This window comes from Medicago sativa, chromosome 2, assembly GCF_051527215.1.
Source record: "Medicago sativa cultivar Bolivia chromosome 2, Bolivia_mono, whole genome shotgun sequence".
Classification (NCBI taxonomy): domain Eukaryota; kingdom Viridiplantae; phylum Streptophyta; class Magnoliopsida; order Fabales; family Fabaceae; genus Medicago; species Medicago sativa.
The window spans coordinates 53,020,954-53,040,585 of NC_140750.1; the positions used below are offsets into that span (position 1 = coordinate 53,020,954).

At 33.4% G+C, this 19,632-nt stretch overlaps 2 protein-coding genes and 1 long non-coding RNA gene across 16 annotated transcripts; all 3 read right to left on the reverse strand.

Annotated features, from left to right (window-relative positions):
* Positions 1-4,110: 4,110 nt before the first annotated feature.
* Positions 4,111-5,482, reverse strand: LOC146948841 (uncharacterized). Its single transcript, XR_015025359.1, has 2 exons — positions 4,887-5,482; positions 4,111-4,489 (listed from the first exon to the last, which is right to left on the reverse strand). It is a non-coding gene; the product is annotated as an uncharacterized LOC146948841 (long non-coding RNA).
* A 1,787-nt stretch (positions 5,483-7,269) lies between these two features.
* On the reverse strand, positions 7,270-9,160 carry LOC146948842 (serine/threonine-protein phosphatase PP2A-5 catalytic subunit-like). The gene is made up of 5 exons (XM_085748435.1): positions 8,973-9,160; positions 8,222-8,330; positions 8,069-8,146; positions 7,462-7,653; positions 7,270-7,377 (listed from the first exon to the last, which is right to left on the reverse strand). Exons 1-5 carry the CDS (start codon positions 9,158-9,160, stop codon positions 7,270-7,272), a joined length of 675 nt encoding a protein of 224 aa, XP_085604561.1.
* LOC146948843 (protein DETOXIFICATION 42-like) lies at positions 7,546-13,401 on the reverse strand. Of its 14 annotated transcripts, none has more exons than XM_085745032.1 (14): positions 12,811-13,401; positions 12,349-12,480; positions 12,151-12,246; positions 11,643-11,764; positions 11,403-11,522; positions 10,669-10,722; positions 10,525-10,576; positions 10,088-10,208; positions 9,945-9,990; positions 9,756-9,845; positions 8,913-9,146; positions 8,222-8,330; positions 8,069-8,146; positions 7,546-7,653 (listed from the first exon to the last, which is right to left on the reverse strand). In XM_085745032.1, the coding sequence occupies exons 1-5, from the start codon at positions 13,093-13,095 to the stop codon at positions 11,480-11,482; spliced, it is 678 nt and encodes a 225-aa protein (XP_085601158.1). In that variant the 5' UTR covers positions 13,096-13,401; the 3' UTR covers positions 7,546-7,653; positions 8,069-8,146; positions 8,222-8,330; positions 8,913-9,146; positions 9,756-9,845; positions 9,945-9,990; positions 10,088-10,208; positions 10,525-10,576; positions 10,669-10,722; positions 11,403-11,479. The 14 variants fall into 14 exon arrangements, with proteins under 14 accessions (XP_085601158.1, XP_085601150.1, XP_085601163.1 ...); XM_085745024.1 differs by having other exon boundaries at positions 12,091-12,246; XM_085745037.1 differs by lacking the exons at positions 7,546-7,653; positions 8,069-8,146; positions 8,222-8,330 and having other exon boundaries at positions 8,932-9,409; positions 11,643-11,663.
* Positions 13,402-19,632: the final 6,231 nt, after the last annotated feature.

The following is a 19,632-nucleotide window of genomic DNA, read 5'->3' on the forward strand; positions in this document are numbered from 1 at the left end:
ACCCTTTATTTTGTCAAATTAGCAAAACACATGCAATTTCCCATTGTCAAATCCAACCAAAGATCAAAAGTGAATGAATTTAAAATAATAGAGGTTGAATAAAAGATATAGCATGAAAGTGAATAACAACCAATAACTAAAATTTAAGATGAAAAATTAACAAATGTCATCCAATACCTAACAAAGCAGTTTATCATAATCTTGGGATAATGTTCGGACTTTCAGATGAGCCTACATTGAGTTAGATCATCATATTAGGTCAAAAGCAACCATATAAGTGAGATTGCCACACCACATCTTCACAAAAAATATTAAGTCATTAGGTATATGTGTCATCTCACTTATATGTTGTTCAAAATCTATTATTTTATCCAATGTAGAACGTCAACTCACACTTGATACATTAACATATGTTAATCAAGTGTGTGACTATCCACATCCGTAAATATGTGACATAGTCAAATAAGGTCAATCGGAGGCACATCATGTTCAAAAAGGTAGTTTGATAGTGATTTCATGGAGGCAAGTTTATGTTTATTTATTTCATGATAGTGGAGAAAGGAAATTAAAAAGAAAAAAATAGAATACGAAAAAGGAATTTGAACATGATAAAAATGATTAGGAAAAAAATATATGTAGCATGCTTTATCCAAAAAATTATTGGGAATAAACAGAGTTGCCGGTAATTATATGGGTTTGTTGAAGGGGTTGATGATTTTTAGGTAATTATTTTACCAAAAAATTAGACTTAATTAACAAAGCGTCACGTCATTTTCAAATGTCTAATAAGCATGTGCTTTGTCAACTAGCATAACACATCTGCATCTGCATTTTTCCATTGTAACATCCCACTAAAGACCAATAGTAAAGTAATTTTAAATGATAAAGGTTGAATAAAAAAAATGGCATGAGAGCGAATGAAATCCAAAAACTATATTTAAGTTAAAAAATATATAAAAAAATGACATCTAAACACCAGCAAAATAGTTCATCTTAATGTTGGGACGACACAGGGAGCCTATATTGTGTTTGATCCTCATATTATGCAAAGAACAATCACACAATGGAGATTGACACCACATATCGACTTAAAATATCTAATGAGCATGTATTTTTTTCAACTCAGCATAACACTTCTACATTTTTCAATTCTTAGATCCCACCAAAGAATAAAAGTAAAATGATTTAAAATAATAGATATTGAATAAAAAAACAGCATCAAAGCAAATGACATCTCTAAATTATAAATTTTAAGATGAAAAAATTTAATAAATGATATCCAAAACTAACTAAATAGTTCATCATAATATTGTGTCTTCTAAGGGAGCCTATTTATATATATATATATATATATATATATATATATATATATATATATATATATATATAATCAGTTTAGGCTAAGATCAACCACAAAAGTAAGATTCACACCACATCTTCATCTAAAATCTTAAGACATTATGTACATAAGTTATCTCACTTATATTTTCCTCACCATTTACCATTGAATTCAATGTGAAACTTTAACTCACATATGACACATTAACATCTCTCTTAAATGTGAGACTTTTTGCATGTGTATATGTAATATGGTGACATATCCAAATTATAAGGACAAACTGAGACCTAACATGAAAAAGGAATTTTTTACATGAGATAGATGGTAAGGAAAACAAGTAAGCGGTGTGTGCTTTAACCTTTAAAGTATAGCAAATGGATTGAGTTGCTTGCAATTTTGTAGGTATGTTGAAGGATTAGAAGATTTTGGGGTAATTATTTTACGAAAAAATAGACTCAATTAAAAAACGTCACATCATTTTAAAATTTCTAATAAATATATATTTTTGTAAACTCAAAATAATACATTTATCTTTTTTCATTATCAGAATTCACAAAAGACCAAAGTCAAAGAATTTGAAATAAGGAATGTTGAATAAAAAAACAATGAACGTGAATGAAATTCAATAACTAAAATTTAAGATAAAAAAGTTAAACAAATGACTTATAAAAACTAACAAAACAGTTCATCATGATTTTGGGACTTCTAGAGGATTCTGCATAGAGTTTGATCACCATCTTAGATTAAGAGAAACCTCCCAAGTTAGATTGATATCATATCTTCGTCCAAAACCTTTAGGCATCAGGAGTCATCTCACTTATATGATGTTCAAAATCTATTATTCCATCCAATACAGAACTTTAATACACACTTGATAAATTATCATTCAACTATCCACCTCCGTAATTACATGACATATTTAAATATGGTCAATTGAAATCAGAAAATGTTCAAAAATTTTGGTTGGCGGTGATTTCATGGAGAGGGGTTTAGGTTTCTTTCTTCCATGAGAAGAAATAAAGAAAATTAAAAGCAATAAAAAAAAATCGAAAAAGGAATTGAAACACAAGGGAAGATAGGCGAAAGAAAATAAGTATTGTGCATTTTTTTTGTGAGAGTATAGAGAATAGTGTGAGTTGCTGGTTATTTTATGGGTTGGTCGAAGGAGTCCGAGATTTTTGGGTAATTACTTTACCAAAAAATTAGATTCAATTAAACAAACGTCACATGATTTTTTTTAAGGAAAACGTTACATGATTTTAAATTGTCTAATAAGCATATATTTTTGTCAACTCAGCATAACACATCGACAATTTACCATTTTCACCTGCCACAAAAGTCCAAAAGTGAATAAATTGAAATAATAGACATTGAATGAAAAAAAAAAAAAACATGTGGAAGAGAATGTCATATAAAAACTAAACTTTAAGATAAAAATAAACAAATGACATCCAAAAACTAAAAAAACGGTTGATAACAATATTGTGATTTTCGCATAATCCTACATTGAGTTTGATCATCTCAACATACAAAGAGAATCCACACAAGTGAGTTTGACACCATAGCTTAACCTAAACCTTAAGAAATTATGTATATGAATCATATCACTTATATGTTGCTCAACATCTACTCTCACATCCAATGTGGAACTTTAGCTCACACTCGACACATCAACGTATCTCACTTAAGTATAAGCCTTTCTGCAGCCGACATCTGTCACTGGGATTCACCCATGCTCATTCGCAAAATCAAACTGAGTTATAATATCATCGTTGGACCTTATGGAAAGAGCGAACACTGGTGCGGATCTACTCATTAGACATAGAGCAACCACATAAATGAGAATAATACATCTTCATCCAATATTTTAATTACGGCGAAATTCTAGCCCGTGCTTGGCACGGGTGTCCATACTAGTTAATTATAAAAACCATGTCGCTGAATTTTAAAATTAATTTCTAAAAATTCTACGGACAGATACAGGTTTCACTCTTTCGATATGAAACCAGTATCACATTGTTTCAGCTTTCGCCGTAAATATTCATCGTTAAAAATCAGAATTTTCATACTTAAAAATAATTCTTGTTTTTTTTTGACAAGTAAAAATAATTCTTGTTAGAATTTATAATCATACAATTTAACAAGTATCATTAGTACGACGTTCATCACATTCCGGACTCTATAAAAATCAACTCAGACGTAATGATGATAATAAATAAACAATTGTTCATGTTAAACATAGTAATTGAAAAGGAAAACAAAAGAACAGAGTGAATAATTAGAAACAAAGTAAACCGAACCTGCATTCCACTGCTACAATCGTAAGTCATACCAATATAATTGAAAACAGAACAACCACAAACATATATTTGCACAGCAATTTTAAGGGATCGAATGGAATCACCACTTTAATGCGCAGCAGCAATAACAATCCCCAATTGGAATTGAAGTAAATAAGTGCAGCAACAAGCAACACTAGGGATATAAGTAACAGGAAAGTAATTGAATTGGAATAAGATAAGGGATAATAAAAAAACTGGAATTTGGAATTCAAACAACACGTATAGGAAACTAATTTAATTTAATGGATAACTAGTTACAAACCCGTGCTTCGCACGGGGTGGATTGCTTTTTTTCGGATAATTTTGTTGGCAAACACATATTTGTTAATACGCTTAAAAGTAAACTGATTCGAAATTTAGATATTACATGCATATAAATATAAAAGACCATGATCCATAACATATCAAATCTTAGATAGGTCTACCATAAACGAAACCAAAACAGAAGTTATACAACATAGATTCTAAAGTAGTTGTGTTTGATGGATTACAAAGTTAAATTTTCAAAATGGCCTCATCATCTTCAATTCCAAAAGTAACCACTACCTTTCGTTGTTTCCTGGCCGCGGATGTGTCTGACATACATTTTGGTTGGTGGATCTTCCAAATCAAAGATCAACTTGTCACCCTCTTGTAAGTCGTGGTCTATGACGAAGTCAGACCATTCACCACCTAAAGATTTCTCAGCATTCCTCCTGTCAGCAGTTGTTACCTTGCAATTATATGTCTTGTGTTTTTCCACATCCTCTAAAGTCATCCTTAGATACTTCCTCTTCAAGACTCTTTTGGATATTTGATTAGGAAAATGCTATATGAAATCAAAAATGAAACTGTAAACTCACACAGATCGTTTGAGTACAAACTACTTTTTTAAGGCTGATGCTATGAAACGCTAATATATTACAATTATAACAGCATCTAAATCTAATGTAACAGAGGATATATGGTATATTATACATGCATGTTTATCTCTTTTCAATTGTTTTATTCATTTGCTACATTTCTCTGTATTTTTTGACAGTCAGCAAGTTTGCATAGCTTTATTTTTTGTAGAATATATAAAAATATATTGGAGAAAATCAGAATAATATAGACTTTTTTTTTTGCTACCTATCTATGTGTTATTTGTTATTCTTAACAGATTGAAATATTTATTTCATAATAGTAGATGATGGTAGATTTATTAAAAATAGCTTTTTACATACCAAGGCTTGGGGTCTTTCAATGGAGGCCAAAGCTGCTGTCACATCCTTGTCAAAGTGATGATAATGCACCACATCAGTTCTTTGCAGATTGTTGACAGCACCTGCATTTGGCTGAATTTCATTACCAGTTCTTGCTTCATCCTTACCATTCGTTTGTTCAGTGTCAGCGTCATCGTCTGAAATAATCTCAATAGGTTCTTCTTTAACTCGCACGGGGAAAACATTCGGAATGTGAATTGGTCCTAGTTGTGTTAGCTTATAAATATTCTTGTTGCGTATTAACAAATGATACTGTATTAACAAATGATCTTCGCACGGGTTGAATATACTGTATTAACAAATAATAAATATCATTGTAATATTATGTTTTCTTGACCCCGAAACCGTATTAAGAAATGATCTTCGCACGGGTTGAATAACGTATCTTGTAAAAAAATTGTTCCAATGAGCAAATTAATGAATATTGCACAAACATTAGAAATCTTTATCAAAATATTTATAAAAGCTTTACCACGTCTTGATTCATGAAAAGAGGATATATTTTGTTCATGAGACCAGGAAAACATCATAATAATTAAGATGAAACTAATTGGAACCAATGAAGAAATCAATAATGTCCAAATTACGATAACATATTAGTCAAAATTATAAAACTGAGCGCTACTGTCATAGAGTTACCAAAAAGGGATTGACACCAATATTTACATCACACAAAATGAACCACAAAAACAGCATCCCCAAGTCAAGATAATTTTGGATTAGAGTTAAGGCGATTTTTCAAAGTGGCGCATGTAGAAAAACGAAAGATCTATTTGGAAACGAATTGTAATATTAATTATATATTCAAAAGAAGAGCAAAAATGCATGGTGACTTGATGAAACGTACAAGGTATAAGCTATAACGGTGTCTAACTATAGTGCAACGTCTACCAACACTAAGAAAGTCCAATTAAGAAAAAAAGAGACTTGATATCAAACTACAAAGGCAAAGAGAGAGACCTGATATCAAACTACAAAGGCAATATAAAATCTAGGACTGTTCACCCTGTAGATATTTGCGATATGTAAGCATTACCAAATGCTTTATGGTTTATTCTTATATTTCTTTTAGCAATGGGTTACGTATATTAGAACAAAGAAATTTATAACATGATGGAAGTAAGAACAGAAATAAATGATGAGGGAAATATAAGTATTTAGGGAGAAGAAACATTTGGGTGCATATCCCATTTTAAGGTAAAGAAAATAGTTGCAAGATTAGCCTAGACACAATGAATTGAATGTGATCAAATTATAATAAATAAAATGCAAAACAGTCAATGAGTAAAGATTTGAGAAAAGATTTGATCTAAAACACTCAGATGAAAAACATTGTGTGTTTTAGTTTTTTAGGCTTATAATTTAGACTCACACTACAGAACATATTCCAAATTAAGTACCCTGTATTTAGACACACAAATCAAAACATATTAGTTATTCTATACATGAATGACCTTTAGTTTATTTACCTTAATCGCTGAATCATCCGAATTTCTTTCAACAAAAAGTTCCAGTTCGGGAACCATCTGGACCTCGACATCCTTAGCAAGGGTACGGTTGGCCTTATTGTTTATTTACCTTTAGTTTATTACAAAGATCTCTACATATTAAAGTGAAACTCACTGCGAATAAATAGTCAATTAATATTCCTAATAAATGGTCAAAAGTATGCTAAGTGTGAAAAATATTTGATGATTTTAAAAGCATCGCTTCATTTTATTTTCTTTTTTCAGGATTTGGTGAAAATTAATTCACCATATTCTCCACAAATTCCTAAAGAAATATTAATGATATTTCATATATATGTACTAATGAAGACAACTATTTATATTTTATCTAAAAAATAACAACCTTAATTCCCTATTTCAGGAGTCTCCACACCAACCCTACCCATGATATGATATCACAATAGTATGACTCAATTTTATGTAAAAATCAACACCTGCATTTGTCACCATTCAAAATCTTAAATGAACATGATGGTCACAACTCAAAAATCTGCTCTCTAACTTGAGATTTTAATTAAAAAAAAATTACAGCACAAGATATACCATGTTATTGCCGCTTCCTCCTATCAAATATACAATACTAATTGTGTCAATTCTATTGGTTTCTTGTCCAAATAAGACAGCAGCAGTAGACAAACTCCAAAAAGAAAGAATTATGTTGTTGATGATAACCCTCCACCACTTAAACAGTGAAACTCCTCTTTTTTTCTTAAAGACAAATCTACAGTAATAGCAGAAAGAAGTAACTACATACAGGGATATAAATGAAGTTACAAAAAATAATTCGGTGTCTTTCGTGTAGTGTCAGGCTAAATTTGCCTTGGAGCTGGATCAAACTATAGAAAATTCTGATCCATATTCTCCCCAATTTCCAAAATGGCAGCCATATTCCCACATCGGTAGCAGTAATTTGGAGCGCTAAAAACAGTCAACACATTCTTCTCCTAAAAGAGTAATAAAAAAGGGCAGTTAATACATAGAGCGCATTAGGTGTCCTTGAAATGAATCAAAGTGTTACGGTCAGTCACCTGGCACCAATTATATCCTTCCATCACAAGCTGGTGAGCTCTAGATATCAGGGAGAGACCATTTGTGTGATTGAACTGAGCAGCTATATCCTGTCTAAATGTATATCCAGCACCACATGGAGATATTCCCCAGCCACAACGATCGTCTGGACCACACCACAAGAGATCACACATTGGTCCTTCATGCGAAACCTATATTGAAAAGCAAAATTGCCACTTGTCAGACAATATATCCAGTCAACCTCTACAACATGGTTTTAAGATATACAGAAATGAAATACTAATTGAGGGAAAGATGAGACCTCCAAAGAGCATAGAGCAGCTGGTAAGGCTGAAGCAAATAATTAAAAGTTGATTCAACCAAAAAGAAAAATGCAGACAACTTTCTAAACTAATGAGGAAATGAAACATCTTGAAAGCAATTACAAACTATAGTGAAGAATGGCAAGTTGAAATATCAAATAAAATATATTACTTTGCATACCATACGTTAGGGGAAAAAAGATCATTAATTTGAACGTGATTTCCATAAAAATGTACTTAGTATCAAATAATTTGCAATGGTAAGATATTGCCAGTTACAATAGCCATTTAATAACACACAAACCTCTTGTATGCAATCCAAGTCGCGGATATTATCCAGTGTATCCAAAGATGGCGAGAGACCTCCATGCAAACAGAAAATCTGCAATAAAAAAGGATGTTAGACAATGGTATATAGAAATCAGAGAAACATTTTCAAACATATTCAAGCTCAAACCTGACTCTCAATCAGGGCAGTCAGAGGTAAATAATCAAACAAATCGGTAAAGAATTTCCAAACATTGGCATTTCCATATTTTCTCAAACATTCGTCGTAGAAGCCATACCTGAAATGGTAAGAAAACAAATTAACAACTTTCAGAATAAAATTTCTTTTATGTTTCTTATATTCAAAGATTACATTTTTCTCTTTTCCAAATTTATATCATCCCAAACCAATAACAAATTGGCATTCACAAGCATGAACCACGTAATTCACGCCTACACAATAACACATTCACTCGGATATGCATACAAGCCAGATATTATGTTTCACTTGTACGCTCCAACGTACCATTGGAGTAAAACCACTATCCATTCACCACACACTTTACAACTCTTTCTCTAAAGCCTTAAAAAATCACTATCCACAGCATCACCCAGAATATTGAGAAAGATATAGAAAAATAAGAAGATCATAATATGATTACATAATATGTTTGGAAACTCTTTCTCTAAGAAATTTTATTATTTTCACATATAGATTGACATATAGGTTATTCTTTGTGTATATAGTCTTCAATCAACAACATATAAATTAAACATAAGATAAATAACTAAAATTAAATACAATTGAATCATTGTTCAAAAAGAAATACCATTGAATCATTATTACAACATTATAAAATAAAACATCAAAATTACATTACCCTCTTAACTCATTCAATAGAGCACCGATCTGTTGTCAAAGTTTCCTTCTTTTGCTAAACCAGCTTTGTTCTTGTGCTGCAAAAATCCCTACAACTTTCTCATTTGCTTTTGCATCTTCATGTCTTACCTTTTTCAAATTCTCTATTTCCATCTCAGCGCTTCTCAGCTTTTGCTCTCCCCCATTTATCACTTCCTTTTGAACTTTCCACACAATCAACCCCAAAAGCTGTGCACTTCCTTGAAGCATACTTTAAACAATTTCAGTCAAATTTTTCTCAACCTCAACAGGTGATTTTCAAAGAACTTGAGGTGCTAAAAATGCACAAAAAAAAAAACCAAAATACATTGGATACATTCTATCATCATCAATATTATCACTCTTTTTATACACAATTCTATCCATGATATTTTATTTCCAAGCAAATCTGGTGATGCATATTTTTTAATAACCCTAAATCTGTTGTAAAGGGACCCTTCATATTGTTAACTTGAGTTGCTGCATTTAGAAGAAATAGGAATGTATGAGTTGATAGATATATGTCATATGTAGGATTACATTTTCTAGGGACATTGATTTGAATGAATCATCAATTTAATAAGTGAAATTTTAGTGGTTAAACAATGTGATTTGTGAAGAAAAAAATAAAAGGACTAAATTTAGATGCATTACTATAAGCATGTACAAATCTTGTGATTTTGAATATGGCTCGTCCAAGATGTTGTAGAAAACAACAATCATATAAAGTTCTTGCTAAACTTCACATTTGGATACACTATAACTTAACTTCACATTTGGATGCACTAAAATTTTAAAGGAAAAATACCTTTGGTTAGAAAAATACCTATCAAATGTTTGAAATCAACCTTAAAATAGTTCCAAGTTATCAAATGACAAACCAATCACATTCCAAATCCAACATGAATAGTTAAATCTGAAACCAAAAATGAAGTGATTAGGGAAATTTGAGCACAAACAAAACCAGAGTTCAATCTACTCACATACACAGTGGTCAGAATATCAAATATATCACCTTTTCATCAACTTTTAAGCTTTTGGGAATTACTCCATGTGTGTATCTGAAGTTTACAAATAGAGAACACCTACTTGTAAAATAAGAAACACCATAAAAAATAAATGAGAATAATAATAAGTACAGTTTTCGCTAGGCCTCACCATGAATGTCAAAATTCTGAAGTACAATTGCTTTTAGTTCATTTGGCTCCATCGGTGATACCATTTTCGGCAGCCAGAGAATTCTTTTACTAATGTGCTCTAGTTCTTCTTCCATGATGTGCTAAAAATAAATAAATAAGCTGAGATGGTGGAAACACAAAGAGCATAGAGAGATGAGTGCATAATGTGAAAATATAAAAAAATTGGATATTCTGCACACAACAATAAAAGAAGACTATTTTTAGAGAACAAAACAATGAATCTTGTGCTTGACTCTAAATAAAAGAACCAACATATTGTAAACGGAATGAGCTGGTAAAATGAAGTTATATAGTATTGTAAAAAAACACCATTAAAATCATTAAAGAGGCACACCTAAGATCATCTACAAAGAAACCAGATGCAACAAAATAAACCAAAAAATAATAGAAGCTGACCTGGATATGTAAGTAGCCCTCATAACACAACCCACTCATATAATCCTGCAACCTGAAAAAATGATGTAAAGAAATCAGGAAAATGAAGGATGAGATAGCCAAAGCCAGACATTTAAACACCACATCTAAACTCATAAATATCACCTTTGCTGCATATTTATGTCCATTGACTTGCAATATCCTAATGCAACCTTCAAACTGCAACAACATAATCATTAGGAAAGTGAAACCAGAGTATGAATATCAAATATGACACTAACGACTACACAACCTAATAGTTATGATCTCAAAGCAATAACTCAAACAAATAATCAAGGGCTTTGTGGTATGGCAACTTAAACTTGTCATTTCAAATTGCATAAATTAATTTCAAATAGGCATCTGCAGCTATAAAACTGCCTACACATCAACGAAGTGTATAACAATTACTTGTAAAATGAAAAACACCATTAAAATCAATATAGAGGCACATATAAGATCATCTACAACAACAAACAAACAAAAAAGGAAACCAAAAGAAATCCTGAGAACACAACCCACTCCAATAATTTCACCGCCTTCAAAAAATAAGAAAATAAATCAGGAAAATGAAGGATGCAAATTTATGCCACAATACAGTCATATTTTAAAATCATAAGCATCTTTCTTGTATTATGTAAGACAGAGATTGCAGATTTCTAGATAAGCAACTTTCTTGTAATAAAAAATGAGTTGTGCTATGAATATCAATTGATACAATTCTATGTTAAAACCCTACGAACCACAACTACCAGCAATAAGCTACCAATTACTGTCAAAAAAGTAAGACAATAAATAGCAGTCTATTATTTTTCTGGTGAAAAGCAAGCAAGCAATGTTGCATCAAAATGAAAACCCACCAGGTTTGAAATTCCTTGAGTCCCTCTTGTGAGGCTTTGATCTATGATTATGTATTGATGTTGCCAGCTTAGTGCAGTTAGCTCCTAAGGAATTCCCATGGTCCTGATCCAGTTCCAATCCTGCATCAATATAGTTCATTGATTGAATGAAATTCATCCAAATGTTGCAAGTGTCTTGGAAGTAAAGTAGCAGAATATGAAACAAAACATTAGGATAAAAATATTTTTGAGAATAATTACCTCAAGAAGCCAGCAAATGCTCTTAGACTCATATAAATAGTCAAAACAACCCAAATTCCAATGAATCCACCAGCGGTTGACAAAATAAGTAGACAAATTATGCTAATAATTGCTACTATAACCTGAGAATTAAGAATGCCATAATGAAATAATGCCACTAATTGTATATTCTTAACTTCATACTTGTTACTCAAGGAAACAAAACATTGTAGCAAAAGTTTGGATATTGAAGCCTATAACGCACAAACAGACACCGAAAACGACACTGACATGTTGGCACCAGTCAAAAATTGAAGAAAATTAAATGTAGCCACATGTCGGTGTCGAACACGGAGACATGTCAGACACCAAACACGTCTTTGATGCGAAGTATCGGTGCTGCGTATATTGAAACTGTATTATTTTCAATGATTCTTTAAGATTGGTATAGATTAAAATATAGACTCACCATGGAGAAGGCTGAAAGTAAAAGATCAAAGCAGATTAAAACATGGATGAAGTTGCATACCATGGAGAAGGCTGAATATGCAAAATCAGATGCCCCAAAGTTGACACCATTAAATACAAAGGCCAAACAGTTCAGGGGTTGAGTAAGTGCTACAAACTGGAAAGAGATTTAATATGAATGTAAGTTCCACTCTTTGAAAGGGTTGAAAAGTTAGATTATCAATATATCCTTTTCTAAATTTGAACGTGAATAAATTACCGGGATCCCAACTCTAATGAGGTGCAGGACATCAACATCTTTTGTAAATAGTTTAGCTCCAAAGTGCAATCCTGTTCCAAGAATGAATGCAAGTGCCAATCCAAGAACCATGCCCATCTGCTTTATAACCATCTACACATCACATATAAAATTTTCCAGGTTAAAATATATAAATCCCTAACCTGAATTTATCTGCTAGAGCCGGATAGAACATCAAACAGGCCACAGCAACTCAACCAGGACGTCTTATGCACCATAAGCGGAGCTACCGGGGGACTGCATGTAAATAATTCAGAAAAGAAAGCTTATAAAATTAGTTATCAACACAAAAGTTCAGACACTAAAATTTCAAATGCAAATCACACTCACTAACAACTCGGGATTATATCAACAAATTTAAGATATACATAGTGTGTCAGTGTGTGTGCGCTCGTTTGTGTGTCAGGGAGAGAGATGCAAAACCTGATTTTCAGAGCTTTCTGCAGCATTGGAATCTTTAACATTTTCTACACCCTTAGTAGATTCAGAAATAGGACTTTGAGACACTGATGAAGATACTTTCCCGTCAAATTCCCTGGTCTCGGGTTCCTTCAAACTCGATATTCTAACAACCTCATCAGGTAAGACTTGTACTTTATCCTCACTTCTCTTCACAGCAAGATCAGTTTCCGCAACTGGAGAGCCCAATGATTTCTCTGGTATATCATTCGCAGTACCTCCGCTTTGCATCTCAGAGACAGAGGTCATAGCCTTAACCAAATCATCAGAAACTTTCTGCAACTGAATTATCACCCTCCTTTACTGAATCAGCAGAAAATTCTGCAACTGAATTATAAGGTTCATCTTTTGTGTTATTCGCAGTCCCGGTTTCAATCACATCATTTGAACCGCCATTGTTCTTTCGACTCCCATAATTCAAATCCTTCGGAGAGTCAATTTTCTCCAAACTCTCCTCATATCGAAACTATTCTTAGCTAAAAAATTTGCTCACAATGTTGTAAGAGATGATAAACTCCACATTGCGGAAGGCAGCTGACCGGTCAGGTTGTTATTGGCCAAATCCCTGCATCATAGAAAGTATTAATATAAGTAAACACCATTTATCTTACATATTAATCAGGCTAGAATTATTCAAAAATTATTTCTAGATTCTTCTTGTTAAGTTGCAATCTCTAGTATTTGTACTCATAATTGGTGTTACACTCTATCAAAAAAAGCTTAATGAAAGTAAGTGAGCAAAGTATAATCCTTTAAAGGAACCTCAATTTTTATTCTCCTCAATACATTGTGTTTCTACTGTCCTCATTCAAATGAACCAAATTCAGAGAAAAATTTCTATATCCGCGCCAAGGCCACAAAATATCTTGTGCATTAACAAACCTCACTCCAAAAAAAAAAACACCAAACAAATCTTGTGCACCAAGAAACCTCAGTCCAAAAAAAAGAAAGCAGTTATAAAAAAAGGTGCACAACATAAATTCAAAACACAGCTACACAATTTTTGGGAAATCTCTATACCATAAAACTCAATACAATCCAAAAACTGGAATTGCCCTTAAAGAACAACACAACCAAACATAGAGCAACACATAAATCATAATATTATGAATTTGATTACAAATAATCAACTTAAATATTTCAGTCCTCGTTGTTTAAGTGGCAGAAAAGTGACCTATGATTTCAGACATAAAATTCAGAAAATCACTCTTTTACCGGTTAGATCGATTAAATTGGTCCACTTTAAATCAGTTTCTGTTTTTATTCTTACCCTTTTGACTCTAAAATCTGAACTTTATACATGTTGCATTAACACTATCAATTATTTCCATCGATTAGCAAGGAATCTAAAATTGACTTATTAATAAAAATCACCCCTTGTTAATAACTAATATCCCAATTTACTGATACATAAACATAAAAAAAAAATTGGGGAAAAGATGAACAGAAAGAAAAGATTGCAATACCAAATTGAATCACAAAGAAGAATCAAAGCTCATCCAACAAATTTGCATGTATGAATTACATCTCCAATGAGACAGAACCATCTGCAAAAATTAACCAAAATAACAATAAATTAAACCAAAATCACCAAACAACAAACCAAAACCACAAAATCAAACCCACAAAAACAACTTTCTGAAGACATGCATGCAATTAGATTGATTGAATAAAAATTAGAAAGTTGAAAAATTCAATTCTCTAAAATTATTGTTTGAATAAAAATGAAAACCCAAGGTGAAAATTGAGGGAGAGGGATACGTTCAAGGGTAGAGGAGAAGAGGATTGAGGCTTGATCTGTGACATGCATGCTGATGAAAGATGGACAACCGTGAATCAGTGTGTTCGACGGCGGCGACGGCAAGATCAACGGCGAGGTCGACGGCGGTGGTGTGTTTTATTTTAGAGAGAAGCCGTTTTTTTTGACCATGCTGAAGAAGGAAATGGAAATGAAGTAGTAGTGGGATATTATACCTAAGGCATGATTCTCAATTGATCAAAGGAAGAGGAAGTAACCTTTGGTCAAGACGAAACAGAAAATTGGAGGAAGAAGAAAACTGCGGAAATCGGTGTGTTCGACGGCGAGGTCGACGACGGAGACGGCGAGATCGCGGTGTGAGGAAGAAGAGAACGCGTGGAAATTTTGAAGGAAGAAGAGAACTGTGTATGGTGTGAGCAAAACCAAATATATATGCCATGCCCGTTGATTTTACCAAAATGCCCTTCTCTCAAATTACAGGATTACCAAAATGCCCCTCAGAAGGGCAAAATGGTAATTTCCACGGACATTATTTTTCTAATTTAGTTTAGTAGATAAGGAAACAACAATTGGAATAGATTCTTGTCAAAAAAAAAAAAAAAATTGGAATGGATTCTCACAAAAAAAAAAAAAAAAAAGCTTAATTGCAGTTTTAACCAGTAACTTCCCCAAAGTTGCGATTTTGGCCCCTAAGAAAAAAAACTACAAAACCACCCCCTAATTTTTGCAACTGTGGCAGTTTTGGCCCCCAAGGCCAATTTTAACTCGGTCTACGCTGACGTGGCACCCTAAGTGAGGTGCCACGTGTCTTTTTTTATTTTTTATTTTGCCTTGGGGGGCCAAAACTGCTACAGTTCCAAAACTTAGGGGTGGTTTTGTAGTTTTTGTTTTCTTAGGAGGCCAAAATCGCAACTTTAAGAAAGTTAGGAGGCTAAAACTGCAATTAAGCCAAAAAAAAACAATTGGAATGGATAAAAGGTTTACTCCTGAATAATATTGCAAATAAACAAATACGATAGCAACAAAAACGAAAACTTAGACTACAATAAGTTTGTTTCTAAACAAGTGAATTTCTCTCTAAAAGTTTTGGTCCCTTCAATTGAGTTATTCAGGTCTATTTATAAGCAAAATTCTCCTCTGAAGTGCTTCTGATCATGTTCCAAGTAGTGGAGAATATGGAGGAAGTGAGAAAACTGATTCTGAAACATGGGAAAGAATTGGTCTGGCTTTGACTTCTCACATGCCTTATCAACTTTTTAACCTTTTTTTTCTTCCTTTTTTAACCTTTTTTTTCTTTTTTTCACCGTATTTCATCATTTTGACGCGCGACGACCTTTAACCAACAAATACCTGAAATAAACACACAATACCAGCATAACATTGCAAAAATCTATAAAATCGAGGTCAAAAATGTGTAATTCGAGATAAAATAATAGTGCATTTTGCATGTTATCAAATAACACATGTAACAAATAGATAATAATAAATTTAATTTAAGGAGAGAACTTACGCAGAATTCCTTATGAACTGTTTTGTCAAAAAAAAATTCCTTATGAACTGTTCTTACTGTTAGCCAATTATAAAATAACACGTGGATTACTAATTCATGTCACTAATCGTCCCCGTTAACCCTCTTTTACCTACGTTAACCACAAATCAAACTCACAAAAAACTAGTGTAAAACAAAAACTCATGTTACTTTTTTATCAGGCAATTTTATGTTGTATATATGTGTTGTTCCCCTCAATACACCGACAAAGATTGCTGATAGGCCACACCGAAAGTGCACGGTCTATCGAAGTAGCAGTAAAAGAGAGTATCGTTCCGCTAGGGAGTTGTTCAATTTAACTAACTTTTAGAGAGTGATTAGAGGAGAAGAAAAATTATAAAGTGAGAGGTTCAGTTGAGTAAAAGTAAATAACAATAATAAAAAGAGAGCCTTGGGATCATTGGTTCATCGTAATGATGAATCCTTCGCAAACAAACCCTTAAACTTATAATTCTACGTATGTCCTAATTTCTAAAGACAAGTTTCTCTTAAGTGTATCAAAGCTTCTCTCGAAGTCAGTGAGTGTATTCCTCCAACAACCACACCTATTCTCATGGGTGATTGCCTTTGGAACCCTTGAAGATCGAAACTTTATATGTCTCAAGGTTTGCTAGACTATTCTCATGTTTCGCAATCCTTGTCTAAATTCACTTCTTCGAATATCAAAGCTCCGCGTTCGCTTTATGAATTGATATTTGAGATGATGAATTAACAATTATCAAACCCTCCGTGTTCACTTCCACAGTTTGATAATGGTTAATTCATGTTAAAACGGTGAATTTAGATTAGAAATTAGGGTTACATATAATTAAGGTTTAAGGCTTGGTTTGATCCGGATTACGTCATTAGACTTATCCAACGATCCCAAGACAAAGAAGTCTACTCGCTCATGCTCATCGTAGACATGGAGAAGAAGAGAGAAATCATAAAATAAATAACAAGAAAGTAAAGAAATAAAAAGATGAACTTTATTAAGAAAACAATTGTCACTATTGAATCCCAAAATAAAGATGAATATTTGTGATGGAGAGCTACTCTATTTATAGCTTACATTCAACTTAAAATCTAAGCAATTACAAGGGATTTTCGGTAAAACTAAAACAGAGTAACTTGGGGCCAAAGCAAAAGCAGCAAAAGGCAACTCTGGAGGGTGGCACGGCAGTGCCACATGTTGGCACGGCCGTGCCACATGTTGGCACGGGCCGTGCCAAGCTTCTGACTTGGGGGCTCTATATTTTTGTTCCCGAATCTTCGTATTCTTGCTCCAAATCAGCTGCAGACTCCTTCCTTCTGCTCCAAGACTCCTTCTATCTAATATTCACTCCTGAAATATAAAATATGCAATTGAAGTAAAAAGATTCAAAAAAGAAATAATATTTAAATAAAATAAAATCAAATCTAAATAAAACTAAACTAAATAATGCATAAAACTAGACTCATCAAACTCCCCCACACTTGAATCTTTGCTTGTCCTCAAGCAAAAGGCAATAGACAAAGTAGCAACAAAAAAGATATATCATATGGCAACACAATTGAAAACCAATGTCTCTCTTAAGGTTTTATTTCAAAGTACACTACTCACAATCTCAAGTATTCATTGTGAACCTATTCAACCCAACATCAAGTCTCAAGTGAGTGTGTGTGTGTTCAGTCCAACCCTTTTCTTGCTCCTGTATAAGACAGATATAATGAGGAACAGGTTCTAACCTTAACACTAAAGTAATCGAGAAAAGTCCTTTCTTCATTTCATATAAGAGAGATGGGAAAATTATTTAGAATTACATTAACAATTTAGGCACAAGGGGTTGCAGATTGCTTAGGGGCTATCTATCCTCATAGGAAGTCTTTTTGGAGAGGGTGTCCTTTCCCCCTAGATTCAAAATCACCCTAAGTAGTGCTGCAAAATTTTTAAATCATCTCCGCGTAGGAAGTCTTTTTGGAGAGGGTGTCCTTTCCCCCTAGCTTTGATGAATTTATTTCCTCTTTTGAGGGATTTGGAACTTAAGCTCAATTAGGGAGTCACCACCACATTTAGGAAGTCAGAGAGAGGGTGTCCTTTCCTCCACATGTTGGTGCCATTCTCCCGCCCCATTTTAGTTTAACACATTATAAATATAACCATAAAGCACTTTATTTCCCACACAAACTTATACTACTTTTACTTTTAGAGACTTTTAAGGGTCTAAGTTAACATTAAAGCTAGAACGTGTTCCTTAAAATACCTACTCATACATTTACTCAAAGATTGCAACTGAGTGCTTTTCTCATTGGAGAATTTTTCACAATAAAACAAGATGTGGGTATATCAAGAATAGTAAAAACACAAGAAATCACTTTCATGTACAAGAAACAACCAGAGAAGACAAACAAAAAAAAAATATGCCACAATTTCCATTAAAAACAAGCTACTTAATCATGCCTTTCACAATAAAAAGAAAACAAAAGAATAAAGTTCAAGGGAGTTTGGAAACACTACGACTCTAGACACTTTATTAGGCTCCCCCCACACTTAGGAGAAGCATTGTCCTCAATGATTCAAAAGAAAAGAAAATTAAAAGAAAAGAGAAGGAGAAGAAGAAGAAATAGAAGAAAGAGTTAGGGGAAGAGAGAAGAGATAAGGGAAGAGAGGAAGAGGAAAGCTCACAATTAATTGGGGTCCATAAGGAGGACCTTGGAGATTAAGGTGTTGCATCATCCTCCGGAGCATTTCATTGTTCTCTTGTTTCTAGCGGTTGCCCCTTTGGACATCATTCCGGAGCCCCGCTAATTCAACACATTGCCTTTGTTGTTCGATGCTTATCCTTTCAACCTCATTGTGCATCCATGCCCATCTTTGATTTTCATTTAGCTCACTGGCTTCATGGTCATGGTGCTCTTCCTCATGGTGCAAGTTAGCACCTTCTCCCTCATCATGATCTTGCTCCTCATGTACCTGGTCACCATCAACATACAACAAATTTTCTTCCACCTCGGTGGTAGTCCGAGATGGGTTAGGAAGTAAAAACAAGATAGGCACATTTAATTTGAGTTGGTAATGGATGGGTGGACGATGCTTCATGAAGTTCATAGAGATGAGGGTCTCCATGTTAAGCCTATTGTTTCCCTCAATTGGTTTGATTTCCTCATCCTCACCCACTCCAAATTTCCTAGCTATGTATGTGATGATGTCACCCACCACTATTTCTCCCTTTCCGACAGGCCTAGTACCTACGAAGTCTAGATAATCAAGTAAGTAGAAACAAGTGTTTACGGGGTGGTTGTAAAGCATTGCCCACAACATGAAGAGCTCATCGGTTCTAGTGTTCCCTAACTCGGTTCTACCCCAAATAGTGCAAGCCATTACCCTCTGAAGGTACCTAAGCACAGGGTTGTGAATGTTGCTAGCTTTATTGGCTCTAGTGACGAAATTTGTAAGACCGGTGATATGTTCCCAAAAGGCAGCCTGTTGATAGTTAACCAACTTTAGTGCCGGATCCCA